At 37.1% G+C, this 16,463-nt stretch overlaps 1 protein-coding gene across 1 annotated transcript; it reads left to right on the top strand.

Moving 5' to 3' along the window:
• Nucleotides 1–320: 320 nt before the first annotated feature.
• VAPA (VAMP (vesicle-associated membrane protein)-associated protein A, 33kDa) lies at nt 321–11,804 on the top strand (the record flags this gene model as incomplete). Its single annotated transcript, XM_009870344.1, has 5 exons — nt 321–492; nt 5,742–5,845; nt 7,030–7,110; nt 9,905–10,081; nt 11,026–11,804. Coding segments are annotated over 5 exons (693 nt in total), but the record flags the coding sequence as incomplete, so codon positions are not given.
• Between the last annotated feature and the right edge of the window lie 4,659 nt (nt 11,805–16,463).

The raw sequence follows: 16,463 nt of genomic DNA, 5'->3' as shown, positions 1-16,463 counted from the left end.
GAAAATTTACTTTTATGTATGACCATTACCTTCTAAGTATTTACAGTGTTAAGAATGATTTGGTAAAATTGGCATTACTATGAACTTTTTGCTCCAGCAGCTCGAGTCTGTCATACTAGTTATTTGTTCATTGCTCTAGTGTATATTATTGCAACTAAGGTGATAGAGTGTGCTTTGCGTGTAACAATATATGTGCTTACAAAGGTGTGATTTAGCCTGCTTTTAGAAGTTAGTTGCCATCAAGTTATATTTTAAGAGTAATTTGCGCTGTGTAAACAGATTTATTTTCCAGAGATGCATATTTTTTTTTAAAAAAAAATCCAACAATCTTTTTTTCAGGTCCTTTTACAGATGTAGTAACTACAAATCTTAAACTACGAAATCCATCAGAAAGAAAAGTATGCTTCAAAGTGAAGACCACAGCTCCTCGTCGGTACTGTGTGAGGCCGAACAGTGGAATTATTGACCCAGGATCATCTGTAATTGTTTCAGGTAAAAATAAGTCTATGCAGTTGTAGGTAGATGCTTTTAGGTTCTCTAATGCTTGATCTTAGATAGCATTTGAAGTATGTCAGCTTTTTAAAAAGATATTTTTAATAATAAAACTGATCCCCTTCATTAGTGCAATGTCAACTTGATACAGAGCTGCAATGATACATGAAAAATCCTCCATACAGAAATACTTGCATTTGTCACATTTATCTACAGCTCACTGAAAGGAGGAGAAGAAAGTTGGAAATAAGCAGTGACATTAACAGTACCTTTGTTTCAGACTGCTATATTCATGTTTGTATCTTGAAGTAGGGCATTCCTTGGCTGCTCTGTTTTAAATTTAACGTTTGACAGTTCATTGTGTTTTAAAAAAACCTTAATTCTCACATTCATTCTCAATTGTAGACTAGTTGTTTTTACCTTAGTATTCCCTGAATAGAGGAATTTTTTCATAGTTCTTTTGTCATAGTAGTGTATGTTAAGTGGCAATCACTAAATTGCTTTAAAAAAATATTTGTTTTTTAGGTACATAGGGCAGTTTGTAGCCCTTAAATTTGAAAAACCTAGTATGCTTCTCTATAAAGACACTTTTCTTCTCATACTGCTTTTGCTTTTTGGTGAGGGGATTAAAAAATTAATCTATTCTTGCCAGAAGACTGAGAGTCCTGAAGCCAGCCAATATTTTCCTGTTTTCCATGAAACTCCTTGTATGTCTGTCTTACATATTTAATTCTGAAAATCTGTAAAATTTTGATATCTGGGTATATTATGGTCTAATTCTTTACTGGGACTGTACAATGTCAGGAAGATCAGGTGTTAATCATCAGAATAGATGTTCTTAAGAAAATGGGAAAATACCATGGTTATCAGTCTGCTGAATTTTCATAGGTCATTCCCTGATCATACTAAGGTAGGAATCACCAGAATAAAGGGGATTATCAAACCAGGGCCTGGTGTTGGGTATCTTTCACATGGGTAGCCATACATCATGATCAGGGTATTGCTGGACCTCCTCTCCAGGGAATCGAATATGTTGAAGTATTCTATTTACCTATTGTAAATTGTGTTTTCATAGTTATAAATCATCCTTTCAATGCTTTGAATATTTCATTTTTTTAAATGAGTCAATACTGGATCTGTAAACAACATTTCAGCTTCAGTTTCAGCAATAAAGGGAAGCAGTATCATACTGCTCAACTCTTTCAGTTTCCATAACATGGAATCTTTGATATCCCTTTTACTATATTACTGGATTCTCATGCTACAGTGACCCCAAGATGCTTTTATGTGTATTAGTTGCAGTGACTCCACAATGCTTTTCAGAATTAAATTCCCCAAAGTGTCAGCTTCATCATTTTGGTTTATTTGGGTTGCTTGATAAGGCAAGTGCACAGGTAGTTTTTCTAGTGACCCACTTTATCTCCACTCTCAACTTAATGTTTTCAGTCCTGACTCATCTTCCATATAGTTAAAAAGATTTTTCTCACATTATGCAAAGAGAAATCACTATAGGATAGCATGGGCTGAAACTTTGTGTTCAAAACTAAATGTTGAGGTAGGGTTAGCTGTCTTCAACCTGTGTAATGCATCATGCTGATTCAGAGTCAAGCCACTTTTTAAATTAATTGTTGCATATGTGATTTACGGGTAGGTGAAAAGCTGAACGTAAGCCAACAATGTTCGCAGCCCAGAAAGCCAGCTGTATTCTGAGCTGCATCAAAAGAAGTGTGGCCAGCAGATAGAGAGAGTTGATTCTGCCCCTCTACTTGACTCTGATGAGACCTCACCTGGAGTACTGTGTCCAGCTCTGGACCCCTCAACACAAAAAGGATATGGACTTGTTGCAGCAGGTCCAGAGGAGGGTCACAGAAATGATCAGAGGGCTGGGTTGTTCAGCCTGGAGAAGAGAAGGCTCTAGGCAGACCTTACAGTGGTCTTCCAGTACCTGAGGGGGACCTACAAGAAAGCTAGGGAGGGACTGCCTACAAAGGCGTGTAGTGATAGGATGATGGGGAATGCTTTTAAACTAGAGCAGAGTGGATTTAAATTAGATATTAGGAAGAAGTTCTTTGCTGCGAGGGTTGCAAAACACTGGTACAGTGTTAAAGATGCACCTGTTCAGTGCAGGGGGTTGCAATAGATGACCTTTGAAGGTCCCTTCCAACCCAACGCATGCTATGGTTCTGTGATTCTATGATTTAACAGTCATTTTAAGGAAGCCCGTGGACATTTTAGTTATCATTCAGTTGTGAATCACTAGGAAACCTTCTTCAGCCATGTTTATATGTCTTATTAAAAAAACCCTACTAATTTGGTACGACCTGTTTTTCTTTACCTTGATGTCCAAAATAACTATTTATTATTGTGTTATGTATTGCTTGTTGTTAAATTGTTCACAACAATTGCTTGTTGATTTTTCTTTTGAGAATACGGTGTGTTACTCTTCTGTCATAGATGGTTATGTCTTTCAAGTTACTCCATCTGTTCCCTTGGCTTCAGGAAACTGAAGGACTGCTTGCTATTCAGTAGTCTGTTGATGGAACAATTCTTAGACATAAATTGCTGTAGCATCCATACCCAGAAGAAGCATTTCATTTGATCAGTTATATTTTGGACCACAGTGTGACCAATGATTAAGGAAACCTGATTATTATACCCTTCAAAATAGGATTGTATGAAAACATGTCTAATACTGTAATTACTTTATGTGCTTTATTTGTGAAATAGATCTGATTCAGTTTATTCACTTATCCTTTCTTTATGGTGTTTAAGGAAAAAAAAAAGACATAACCATTCTCTAGCAAACACCTGCAACTTGTAACTAATATTTAAGGCCTAATGTTTGTTAGGTAGCAGTGTGATTAAATTTAGAAGTAACCTTTTTTCAAAGATACTAGTGAATTTGGAAAGGCCAAGTTAGTAATTTTGATAGTGTGATATTGTACTTAGTATTCTATAAACTAATGCAGCTCAATCCTACAATGAGGAATTTACTCTCTCTGTGAAGGAAAGCATGTTGAACTATATGTCCAATGAAGATTCAGAATTGTAGAAAATACAATTGAATTATTAGAAACCGTAGCAGTATTGAAGCGTACAGACTGAATTAGAAGTTCCTGGGAGTTGTCAGCATGGATTCACCAAGGGGAAGCTGCTAGCCTTCTGTGACATCATAACTGTCTGGTTAAATGAGGGGAGAGCAGTGGATGTTGTCTACGTTGACATCAGACATCGTCTCCCATAACATCCTCATTAGGAAGCTCAGAAGGTGTGGGTTAGGTGAGTGGACAGTGAGGTGGATCGAGAGCTGGTTGAGTGACCTCAGAGGGTCATGATGAACGGTGCAAGATAAAGTTGGAGGCCTGTAATCAGCAGTGTTCCCCAGGAGTCAGTACTGGGTCTGGTCTTGTTCAATGTATTCATCAGTGACCTGGATCAGGGCGCAGAGTGTATCCTCAGCAAGTTTGCTGATGATACAGAACTGGGAGGAGTGTCTCACACACCAGAGGGCTGTGCTGCCATCCAGTGTGATCTGGAGAGGCTGGAGAGTTGGGCAGAGAGGAGCCTAATGAGGTTCAACAAGGGCAAATGTAAGGTCCTGCACCTGAGGAGGAACAACTCCATGCACTGATACAGATAGAGGTAGCGCTGCTGGAAGGCAGCCCTAGGGAGAAGGATCTTGGAATCCTGGTAGACAGTAAGTTAACCATGAGGCAGCAATGTGCCCTTGTGGAAAAGAAGGCCAATAGTATTCTGGGCTACATTGACAGTGTGGCCAGTAGGTCAAGGGAGGTCCTCCTCCCCCTCTACTCTGCCCTGGTGAGGCCACATCTGAAGTACCATGTCCAGTTCTAGGCTCCTCAGTTCAAGAGAGACAGGGACCTGCTGGAGAGAGTCCAGCAGAGGGCAACAAAGATGACTGGGCAACTGGAGCATCTCTTTTACAAAGAAGGCTTGAGAGAGCTGGGAATGCTTAGCCTGGAGAAGAGAAGACTGAGAGGAAACCTTATAAATGTCTATAAATATCTAAAGTGTGGATGCAGGGAGGATAGAGCCAGACTCTCTTCATCAGCGCCCAGTGAGAGGACAAGGGGCAGTGGGCACAACCTAGATGCAATCCTGTGTAATTGTGCTCTAGGCAATCCCTGATCTCACAGTTCCCTACCAGTGATGTGTTTTTTTTTTTTCCTTTTGAGCTTGTACACTCTTCAGAATAACTTTAGAAACATGGGTTTTTGTTCTTGACCAACAGAGTTTTCAACTTTGGAAAGCTGAAAGCACAGTAAAAAGACTGTAATTTGTAAAGTCTGAAACACTTGCATGCTCTACCTCTGGTACTTGTAACACAAACTATGTTGTGTCAAAAACATCTGATTTCATCCAGAAGGGTGGTTTATTTTTTTTTTTTAAAATCTGCCTTACAGTATGTTGAAAGCTGACAATGCAGTGAGAAAATACATAAGATAAAATGCAAGAAATGGATATGCTTCATTTAAAGCGGCCTTTACGGGGAATTTGGTTTTGAATCCCACCCCCTTTCTTTGCTGGTAAAATGTGTTGGAGGCCCAAAACTTGCCACAGAATTCAAGTGCGTGCCTGGATTTTGGAGTACTTTTGAGCAGATGTTAACTGTTAGACTGGACTTCAATAGTTAAGAATGTCAAAACTGTAGTAAAATGTGCAGTCGTGTAGTTATTAGGTAACTAATCACTGTAATTTTTTTTAAGAGCTCAATTTGAAAGTGTTTTAAAGATGTATTATTAAAGTCCCAGGCAGCTTTATCTTCTATAGTAACTGCAGATTGAATGAAGTATTTTAGTAGCTTTGCTTCCAGTTTAGATTAATATACATTCAGAGGTCAGTTGAACTTGCTCCACTGCTTGGTGGTCTACCTAATGTAGACCCCTGTGCTTTTTTTTTTTCTTTTCTTCCCCTGAGTAACTGTCATGTGTGTTAGAATTCTTTGACTGACATACAATATTTGTTCATTCACACATGTATATGACAAGTCTTTTAGCTATAGTAATTACCGAAATAATCTTGTCAGCTACCCCAGACTCTGGAAGAGTCTAAGATCTTCCCTTTCAGTACCTGTTGCTATAGTGTGTATCTGCTCTATTTTCAATAATGGCTTTGCATTTTAGCTTTCAGTATCTGTTAAGTGAGAGGCAAATTTAAAGTGGATAGCATGCTTATTACAGTTATTAGCTGAAGAATCCGTTCTATGCTTTATTTTTTCTTTTGAACAGTAATGCTGCAGCCTTTTGACTATGACCCAAATGAGAAGAGTAAACACAAGTTTATGGTACAAACAACCTATGCACCACCAAATATTTCAGATATGGAGGCAGTGGTAAGTAAAAATGTGGTAAAGTGACTAAAAAGAACTTGCCCTTTGAGAGTGTGTGTAGGCTCCCATAAGCATGTATAGTAAGGTGGAGGGGAATGACGAGCAGGCTTCTGTCTCTAGAAACAGTTTTAAAGAATGCCTGGGTTTACACAGGTATGTTCAATATTCATTCAAGGGAGAGGAGAAGAGGGGAAACGAAGGAAAAAGTTGAGGTTTTATAAATCACTGAATTCCACTAGGCACCTGCAGGTTCAGACTCTGTCCACTTAATATGAATGGAAAACATACCATGGCATCACTTTTCACTGGAAACGGTCGAAAATCTGTAAAATTTTGTTAAGCTTTTGAGACGTATCTAGAAAGTTAACATCTCTTCCTTGTTGGTCTGGCTTATTTTTCTTAATATGCTCTGATAGCTCCGTGTTATGTGTGGTAAGTGAAGCATAGCTATTTGGTGAGGATGTAAAAATCCACTTTAGAAATCCCATTCAAATAACAGCTTTCTGTATGTTCAGGTATAGAATACTGAGAAACAGATCTTGTAGAAAATTGGTAATTGCAGTTTTAAGTTGGTGTACAACTAAGGCCACTAAAAAAAAAACCAACAACAAAAAAAAGAGGATGTTATAAAAAGCCTGAATATTCTAGTCTGTAAGACCTAAAGTTCTAAAGTAGCTTCAGATGACCTGCTGGAAAAATTGCTCAGTCTCTGAGCCTGAAAATTTAAGTCAACTACATGAAGCATATACTTTGAAAGTTAATTGGTAGTTGAGCAGAAAGCTTCTAGCATATTTCACAATTATTTAAATCTGTTGATAAACGTTAGAATTTAAAATGTTCTTTATATAGAGAGCTTTGAAAAATTCTTTAGCCCCAAAATGTAAAGTATTATGCAGTAAAAGGAGGAAGTTGTTTAAAATATGAAGGAAGTTAAGAAATTTACTCTGGAACTAAATACAGAGTCACTAAAAATCTATCAATCTTCTGTTTAAAATTGGTGCTTCCAAGACGGGGCATAAAGTGTACGTTTACAAAGGACTGATAGGCTTAGAACTTGGTTCTTAAACGCATTGTTCAGAAACAAATTTGAAAATTGCAGCTAGGGTAAGGACAGTATTCAGCTGCATAGGAGACAGGTGCTAAGAGCAAGCTTACGAACTGTTCAGTAACTGTATTAATTGTTTTAGTGGAAAGAAGCAAAACCTGATGAGTTAATGGACTCCAAATTGAGATGTGTGTTTGAAATGCCCAACGAAAATGATAAACTGGTAAGTAAGAAAAGAGTAAGAAGCTGTCATACACTGACTATTAGGATCTCACAGAAATTTGTTCTCAATTTTTTTTTTCGAAACTGATGTGATTTGTTGATTAAATAGATTGTAGGAACTGGTACTAAATTAAATGGGAGGGTTGTTCAGTATATAACTTTTCAAAGATTAATAGAATCATAGGACAGCCCAGGTTGAAGGGGACCTTGAAATACTGTTTGGTCTGGCCTTTTGTTGGAAAGGGAGCACCCAGTCCAACTGCATCTTAAAGACCTCCAGCAACTGAGACTAGTGCAAAAATTATTTTGCATTCATTGTTACTGATTTGCTTTATTTTATTACTGTTGGATTAAAAAAAAGAATCTTCAATACTGAAAAGTGAATTGCATCATTTTTAAAGTATTAAATGCTTTTCAATTTTCAGATTTCTTTTTCTAACTCAACTGAATTAGAAAAATAAATGCTGGTTAGAAACTAATTCATACTTTGGGAATGCTAAATGCACTTTTTTGAGGTAGTGGTAAAGATAGACAAAAAAAAAATCCCATTACCTCTTTCAGGCTCTTGCTTTCAGACAAAATCTATTCCAATTGGCTAGATGACAGTTTCATTGTATGTAGACTGAAGATGTCTGTTTTGTGTTTCCTGCTATTGGGGATAGTAGTTATCTATCAGTTACCTAGTTTTGCAGAATATTACTAAATTCCTATGTATTAACATTTTTTTTACCCTCATACTTTTGAAATTCTAATTTACAGAATCTTAATACTGTATATTCTGGGTTATTTTTCTGTTGCTTTGGATTTTTTTTGTGTGTGTGCTTCTTTTAGTGCTGTGAATTAGAGTACTAAAGTAGTATGTCTGTAAACAACCAAGCTTATTCAGTGTATTATGACTCTGACTGCCCAGGTGTAACAATAGTCTCTAAGGCATGTTGGGGAAAACTAGCATGAATCCGTGCATGTAAGAACTGTCACATTATTTACATGTATAAAGGGTCTCAATGAAGGCTGCTAGCTGGCTAGTAGCCGTCTTTGCAACCATTCTTCTAATACAGTTGTTTGAGTGTAATGTAAAGATATTTTTCATATGTGACGTCAGTGTATGTTGTTTAGATTTTTTTTCAAAAAAGGATAATCTTTGAGATGCAGCCTTTCATTCAGGTGTAAGCTGCCTAAATGTGTGTGAAATGCTAAAACTGTAAAGGTTAAGCATTTATTATCAAGGCACATAGTTGTCTACTTTTTGTGGGTTTTTTACCTAGATATTAGAAAAATTGTATTTTTTTTTCATTTTATAAAATATGTAATGTAGTGAGAGAAATGTAGGTTTTGTATAACCCACTACCTCCTTTTGTTCTTTCTTTAATGTGATATCTTCATAGTATTGACTGTACATAATATTTAAATTTTTCTGAGTAGCAGCATAGGGTTGCAAAACTCTGCTTAAATCCCTTAAACCTGACAATTAAAAAAGTCTGCCAAATCCTGACGCTAAGTCTCACCTGCTGCCTCAGGATATACCTCCATCAGGACACAAGCATTTCACTCAAGTGAGCAACAACTTTCTTCAGATGCCTACCAGTCATAGTCAGAAAATTGACATGAAAAAAACCAATCAGTGTGGTCAAACAGCAGAAGGAGGTTTGTTCTAGGGAGATAAGTCTTTAAGTGTCTAGTCAAAGGTGCTACCAAAGGAATTTTGTTCAGCTATTCTGTTCAATTAAAAAAGGAACAGATCCCGATGTGCTTCCTCTTGTTATAAATATGTTTGTCTTTTAAAATCCAGTTAGGTGTACCAATGTGGAGTAGCAGAATCTGGCTCTTAGGCTCTCTATGGCTGCATTGCAAATGCAAGTAGATGCTGTAGATGAAATAACTGCTACTTGCATAGGAACTAAAGAAATTCTCACATCTTTTTTTAGTTGGTTTGTTATTACTTAGATGTGCCTACATTTTAATAGATTTTCTGTTATGTTTAATACTTACCTGGGGCTACTTTGGTTGTGAAAGATGCAGTATGGTGGTGGTCTAAATGGCATCGCTCTGTAGCCAAGCAAGCGGGCGTACCGAATCCCGAGTCTGAAGTTGAGTTGTTTCTGAGTGTATTGCCGTATGAACGCTGTGTTTTTACTGATGGTAACCTGGGCTGTACAGCTGAATCTATTCTGTTATTAATGTCTGCTGAAGATCATAGTGCATTTTGAGCAGAGCTGTGGGAACTAGATTTTTAGTTTTGTTTTTGGATTTTTCACAGCTTTTTTATGTGACTTCTCACTTGTATTCAAAATTAGTAATGTATATTTCAGAGATGCTTTGAAACTTAAATTCCATGTTTGTGCAATACTTTATTTTTCTTCACTAAGGTGTTATAAGTGCAAAATGATAGTGCCATACATACTTCATCTTAGTTTGTGACAGAACCTGTTTTGTTTTTACTTGGTTTTAGTTTTTAATACTGCAGAATTACTTTATTTTTTTTTCCTTCAAGTTCAAATGCCATTTGGTGTGCTTTATCTTTCGGGTGCCTGTTAGACCAGTGTTAAGCAGCTAAAGTATTAATTTTTGTCGCAGTAGCATGTAGTACCAAATGTAAACAGTGCAAACTTCTTACTTTTTAATATTTGAGCTAATTGCCATTGAACTGGTAACAGAAGGTTTTGTTCAGAACTGTAAATATAAACTTCATTGAACCATATTATAGTTCAGTATACAGCTGAATTGATTCAGTTTTAAGCTGTGGATGATTTTTCTCTAGGTAAGTAAAATTCTCAAATCATTCTTAATGTTTGTAGAATGATACAGATGCAAGCAAACCTGCCCCAGTACTGAATACATCTAAGCAGGATGGACCGATGCCAAAACCACATAGTGCTTCACTTAATGATACTGAAACAAGGAAGCTAGTGGAGGAGTGCAAAAGACTTCAGGCAGAGATCATGAAGCTGACGGATGAAAATCGGCACCTGAGAGTAAGTTCTGCTTCCATGTTGATGTTGAAGTGGCTTCGCTATTCTTGATTGAAAGGTCTGATTTGTAATTAGGCCAATAGAATGTCAAAATCGATTAGTAATACAGTTTTCCTATCCTGAATATACTGTATATTCTGAACTTCTCAGTGATTCAGACTTTGTGATTGCAAAAGTGGGTCAGTGGATACTGAAGCTACATAATTTTCTTCTTACATGGAATGGTCCTACATGAAGTGGTTTTAATTAAGTCTGAGGTACTAGCTTAGTAGCTTTTACTAGAAATGCATTATTATTCATTAAGAATGAGTAAATGAGATCCAAAGTAGTAATGTTCAGTATCACAAATTTTTAGTGAATGGGACAATTGCTTGGCCAGAGGAAGTATGCAAACATTATTTTTATGTAAAGGTGCCATTTCAGTAACCTGTAACTAGTCAATATGTGACTTTATGTGACTTTTTCATGTATTTGCATTTGAGTATCTGACAATTTCATTGGACATGGTAGCCTTTTAAAGAACTATGAAATGATGGTATCTCCACACTTGTAATTCTGATTACATTGAAACATTCTGAGAAACACTACACAAAGCAGAGGGGCTTTTTTAACAGTAAGGAATCACTACTAATTAATTCTGACACATAGTAAGTAAAAGCAGGACTCTCCACTGTGCCTAGCGAGAATTTCAGAATCTTTCTTAACCGGGGCATGGAGAGAGACTAGTGGATTGCGTGTCCTTGTCTGAAATATTACGGTTTTCTGTGTTCATATTTTGCGTGTGGTGTAATATATTGGATTTTTTTGTTTGTTTTGTTTTGTGGTTTTTTTTCTTTAAATATTTAAAGTATCACCAGTAAATTTGGCCTTTGAGTTCAGATGGTTACAATTGTAAACAAGATGTATTCCTAATTTTTTTTTCCGTGCTTTTTTCCCTCCTCCCTCAGGATGAAGGCTTGAGGCTCAGAAAGGTAGCGCACTCCGATAAATCTGGATCACCTGCAGCTTTGGCCCTCAGAGATAATGGCTCTAATTCTCTTCCTTCACTTCTTGTCGTAATTGCAGCCATTTTCATTGGATTCTTTCTAGGGAAATTCATCTTGTAGAAAGAATGAGTAAAAGAAGCATGCAAAATGCAGCTTCCTCCTTTTTTTTTTTTTTTCTTGGCCAGAAAAAGATTTGTTTACCTACCAAGTTCATTGGTAGTATGGTCCAAGTGACCATTTTTGTGTACAGCATCATAACAGGCTTTGCCTTTAATGATCTCGCACGGTTAGAAAACACAATCCGAAAAGACAAACTGTTCAGCTACTGGACAAAATTGTACATTAAGTCATCAATAGCAGGTGTCAGTCGCACAGTCAGTCCTTTATGAAAATTCATAAATAAAGAATTGTTCTTCTTTCTGTGGTTTTAATAAGAATTCAAAAATTGTTCGGAGTCTTGTAAATGTTATTTTAATAATCCTTTAAAATTTTATCTGTTGCTGTTACCTCTTGAAAAATGATTTATTAGATTGCTAATCCCACTCATTCAGGAATATGACAAGAGGTATTCTGGGGGAAATGGTGCCTCTTACTGTGTAAATTTTCTCCTTACCTTACTTTGCTAATATCATGGCAGAACTTCTTTCTTATTCCTTGTGAGGCATTGTTCAGAGTTCTTCATCCATACAATCCTGTCCCATAATATTTAACATTACAAAAGAAATAAAATTGTTAACAGATTTCTCTGCTGGGTAGCCTGTTTGTGTGTGTCGTACTTTTAGAAGGGATTCCTAACAAGTTCATTGTTCATGATAATTTGCTACTTGTGACAAATGGCTGTTTTGAAGTTTATTTGCTTAAGTCTCTGGCTTAGACTGTTGTAACTGAAGCTTGGGAGAAAAAAAAAAAGGTTTCCATTCCATTTTTTTAAACATATGAACTGTTTTCTGGCTTCTTTCAGCTACAAGAGAGGATGGTTCTAAAACTTGTTTTGGGACAGAATAATTTTGATACCCAGCAGGTACAAATACCAGACACAAATGTTTTCAATGTATTAAAAATTTGCTTGGACTGTGCTGGAGTGTAAGAATCAACCTTCTGTTCTATCTTTGGATCTTCTGGGTGTCTTCCAGGAGTCAGCATGATTTTCTGATTTCATAAGGATACTTAATTCATATATATTTACTTACTTGCTTTGTAATTCTGTTTTAGCAGATATTCACAAATGCAATTTGATTCATTCAGACACCCACAGTGAATTCCATGATGCAGAAGAGTTGATATTTGCTGACTGAGCCTCAGTTGCTCACCCTTCGAAAATGAAAATAGTTTTTATGCAACTCTGGCAGATCTGCCTGTGTTAACCATGTATAGCTGAGTTCTAAAGCACGCATTATTTGGCGGTCTGAAATGCTTCCCTGCACTTCATCTTATGGCTTGCCTCATCTCTGAGTATGTCATAAAAACAAACAGTAGTATTGGAACAAAATATTATCTGTACTTCTCACTAAGCATAGTCCAATACAGGGAATTACTTTAAACTGAAAAATTGCAGAAGGGGTGTAATCCTGTAGGCAAAATTGTGTATGCTCCTGGGCAGCTTGACTTGATGTGGTGCAGCTAAGTGTGTTAGACCTTGGTATATGCACACTTTATGTAGCTGAGAAAAATGTTCTGGAGATGTATGTTATCTTGGTTGCCTTTGATTTCTAGTGGGTTTTTTTTGTTGTTTTTTTTTTTAAATTTTAATTACATCATGTTCTGTCATTTCTCTCTGTGGTAAACTTTTTTATAAAATCTTGCACACGTGCAAGAAAGATGATGAAGAAAATGCAAATATTGCTTATCTTTTCACTTAAGCATGCAAGCACAGATGTTCCTAATTACTTGTTCCAGTGTCTGCATTCAAGTCTTCTTCCATCCCACTGACTGGAAAGACTATGTTAAGGTCTTGATTATTTTGGTTCCACTGGTTCAGAATGGTGTAATTCTCTTGATTTTTTTTTTTTTTTCTTTAACAGAACATTGCTACATCAAACTTTCATAGCCTCTTCCAGACCGATTACGTGGAAAATAATGAAAGCAATAGCATGCAGGATCTAGTTTGCTTCAGACAGAGCAGTCATCCCTGCATTGAAGGGGAAAAAAATAAATCCTATAGAAGATCTTTAAATGTTTACAGCATAGCATATGGAGGATTTCAAGGGTAACTAGCACTTTCAGGACTTGAGAACAGAAAAAGGAGTCATTGCTTAGTGCAGCTGACTCAGGTTTTGATGTCTGGCAGCAGAAATAATGTAAAAATAATGATAAAATCTGATTGACGTAACTTCATAAATAACAAACATGTGGTGGTAAAACTTGGTCATTGTTTAAGTAATGTCTTCAACCTGAAAGTGAGCCGTGGTCTCATAAACGGTGTACTGACTAATGGTATAAGGACACTGTCTCGGTTTCCAGTAATCCCTTCATAGCTGTATATAAAATATAATGCTGAAACTTTTTTGCTCTCAGGAGTCACTTTGGATGAGATCAACTGTATTCAGTGAATTTTGTAATATGGATTAAATAGTTTGTCCTTGTTTCTGAAATGGTTAGAACTTCTTGCTTTGTCTGCCTGCTTACTTGTGTACGTAAGCACTGGGAAACACAGTCTCGCCACTGTGCCTAGTGATACGATCAGATAATGATGTCCATAATGTTGTGTGAGGCTAAATGTGTTACTTCAGTTAAATATGTGTTGCAGGCTGCTCTTCTGATTTCTCAGAAGGGCAAGGTAGAACAAGTATACAGTTTCAAAGTAGTATTTTAAATTTTTTATGAATATAGCACTTTAAAAAAGGCTAATATGATGGTTCAGGGGGAAAAGAAACCAGTTAAATAGAAGATACATGTTCTGTAGTAATTCTGGGCATCAAATGTAACCCACTTAAAACATATGAAGTTCATTTAAGAAAAAGTTATTTGTATCAATACATGAGTTATTTTTGCATTTCTTTGCATTCTCTAAAAGCATTTGACAAATACTGTTGCCCGGACTTGCATGTTTCTGCTGCTATGACTGAAGCCGATTTACATACAAGAAGCAACCAAACACTAACTTGAAACTTCCTTATCCTCTTGGGAGGAGGGAGGGTGGAGAGGGGAAGTGGAGGGTGACATTTTGCCAAAGGGGAAAAGACAAAGTCAATAAACAAAACTTATATTTCAGGCCTTCCTCAAAGATATTAAATGTTGAAGTGTTAATAAACAATTAAAAAATGTAGTAGTGTCCTTTTTCTTTTGGAACTTCTCCGTGACTATGTACATTATGTAGACTGCTGATACTGAATAGGTATATGTAGATGGTGTAACTGTCCTGCTTCTAGGGTACTGCTAGTAAATAGCATGAAGCTCCTTTGGACGAAGATTAAGTGTTGGAGTGAAGAGCAGGGGCCTGAATCCAGGCAACAGAGAGAATGCTGATGGTTTTTCAGATTTATGAGTCGTCATGACAAGGAGTTTTCTTTTTCCTGTTTGGAGTCCCTTATATTTGTCCTTGAACTGACTTGCCAGGGCAAATGTTTGCTTCAGTCTGTGGCAAAAGATGGAATGAGCACTGTGCAGTTCCGGAGCAACCTTAATAAGCGTTTACTATGCTGTTGAAAAGCCTCACTCTTCCTGTTTGTAGGTGGGTTGAAATTTTGTAGCTGTCTTTTTAGCCATGTCGCTGTGAACAGTAGCTCACTGCTTTGCTTTCTCTGCTGGGTCCTGTCGAATGGCTTAGCAGGGTGTGTCCTGGAAGGCACATCCTTCCTGTGTAGTGCTGACCATTGCCGCCCGGGTGGCTCTGTCCTTGCTGGTACTCAGGTTCCGTAGCAGCTTTAGACTGGTGGCACATTTAAGTTTTGGACAGCAGGGGGAGCTAAATACAGGGGTCAGTTTTCAACAAGGGTTTGAGTTCCTGTAGGAAGGACTGAAACTAAGGATGTTAATGATGAATAAATGAGACCAATTTCTTTATTTCCTGTCTGAATTTCTTTTATGTGGGTACTCAAATAATATAACCAAGTATACGACTGAATTTGGACTGTTGTGTTTTTCTTTGTGAATGCAGGTTGTGTATGTTTAAGAAGAATTGCTTATTCTGACAGGGCTGCATAAGCAGAAGTAGTGATGGTGTTGCCAGCTCTATTTATTTGGCATTTTAGTGACAAATGGCTATATGGAAATGAGGTCTTGTGCAAAAGCAAAACAATTGGTTCTTGTCTTTTATCTGCCTTTCTCATTACTGCTAGATGGTAAGGTCAGTGCACATTCCTCATTTGCTGGGACATTTGCTTGTTTCATCCGCTATAAGTTATGTTTTAACTAAATGATGGTGTAAGCATCTCCTTCCATATTACAGTGCCTTTTTATTCAAAGCTTGGTACCATTTTATGTAATGTTGATAGCACTGCTAGTAGAGTATTGAATCCCTGTTTACACTGCAGCTACTTCTGCTGCTGGCAGTGGTCTTTCCCTCCTTCTTCTTTACAAAAGATTTGAAGGGTGTTACGGCATTCAGGCACAGAGGCGTTAGACAGCTGTTATTATAGCTAAGCAGTCTGAACTCAGACACTTGAAATAAATGAAAGATTAATTGAAAGGTGACTGAAATAGTTATTCTTATCTTTTAAATTTGTGTGTGAGCATAAAAGCATGAGTTGTTTAGTGGTATTTTTTTAAAGTTAGTCTGCTTATCCAGGTTCTGCAAAAAAAAAGTAACACTGCAGTAGTCTGGAAATAATTATTTCAGGATATTCTTATAAGTTTTTACTAATGCTGGTGCAGATTCATACACATAGACGAATTCAGACATTGTTGCTGTTGATCGATGTCTAGGCTGCTCTCAGAGTGGATAGTAATTAAATAGCAATATTTGTGTCTCAGTCTGCCTTGTAAGGATGGCTTATCCTGGTTTTAGAGCGAGGAAACTGAGGCACAAGTGTTGGGATGAGTGATTGGGAAGAGATTATTTAGGCACAGCTTCTGTTCTCTAGCACGCACCGTCCTGTTTCTCATTAAGCGTTCCTTGAGCTTCTTCCAAGTCTTTATTTTGTTGGATTTTCAAAATGCTGGTTTATGTTGGTTGGAAGTCTTTTCATATGCTTTTAAAGCACTTTCCTAAAGACTTAACTGCTGGTGTGTTTGGTCCTGAAGCCAACTGTTAAACATGCAGCAAACATGGCTATTAGAGAGGTGTGGATTGTGCTCATTGGTATTATAATGCTTGGGCTCAGCTAAAGGACACTAGAGGGAAAAAGAAAAATAAAAGATAGTAAACATTTGGTCATGTTGTGTTTGCAGTCATGGAATAGAAAAGTGTATCTGTGTAGCAAAAAACTTCTGTGGAGCCCGTGTTGTTTGTACTTTTCAGG

Source organism: Apaloderma vittatum, unplaced genomic scaffold (genome assembly GCF_000703405.1).
Source record: "Apaloderma vittatum isolate BGI_N311 unplaced genomic scaffold, ASM70340v1 scaffold8005, whole genome shotgun sequence".
In the NCBI taxonomy this organism is placed as follows: Eukaryota; Metazoa; Chordata; class Aves; order Trogoniformes; family Trogonidae; genus Apaloderma; species Apaloderma vittatum.
The sequence above is the reverse complement of the archived record's forward strand: the minus strand, read 5'-3'. Positions and strand labels throughout refer to the sequence as shown.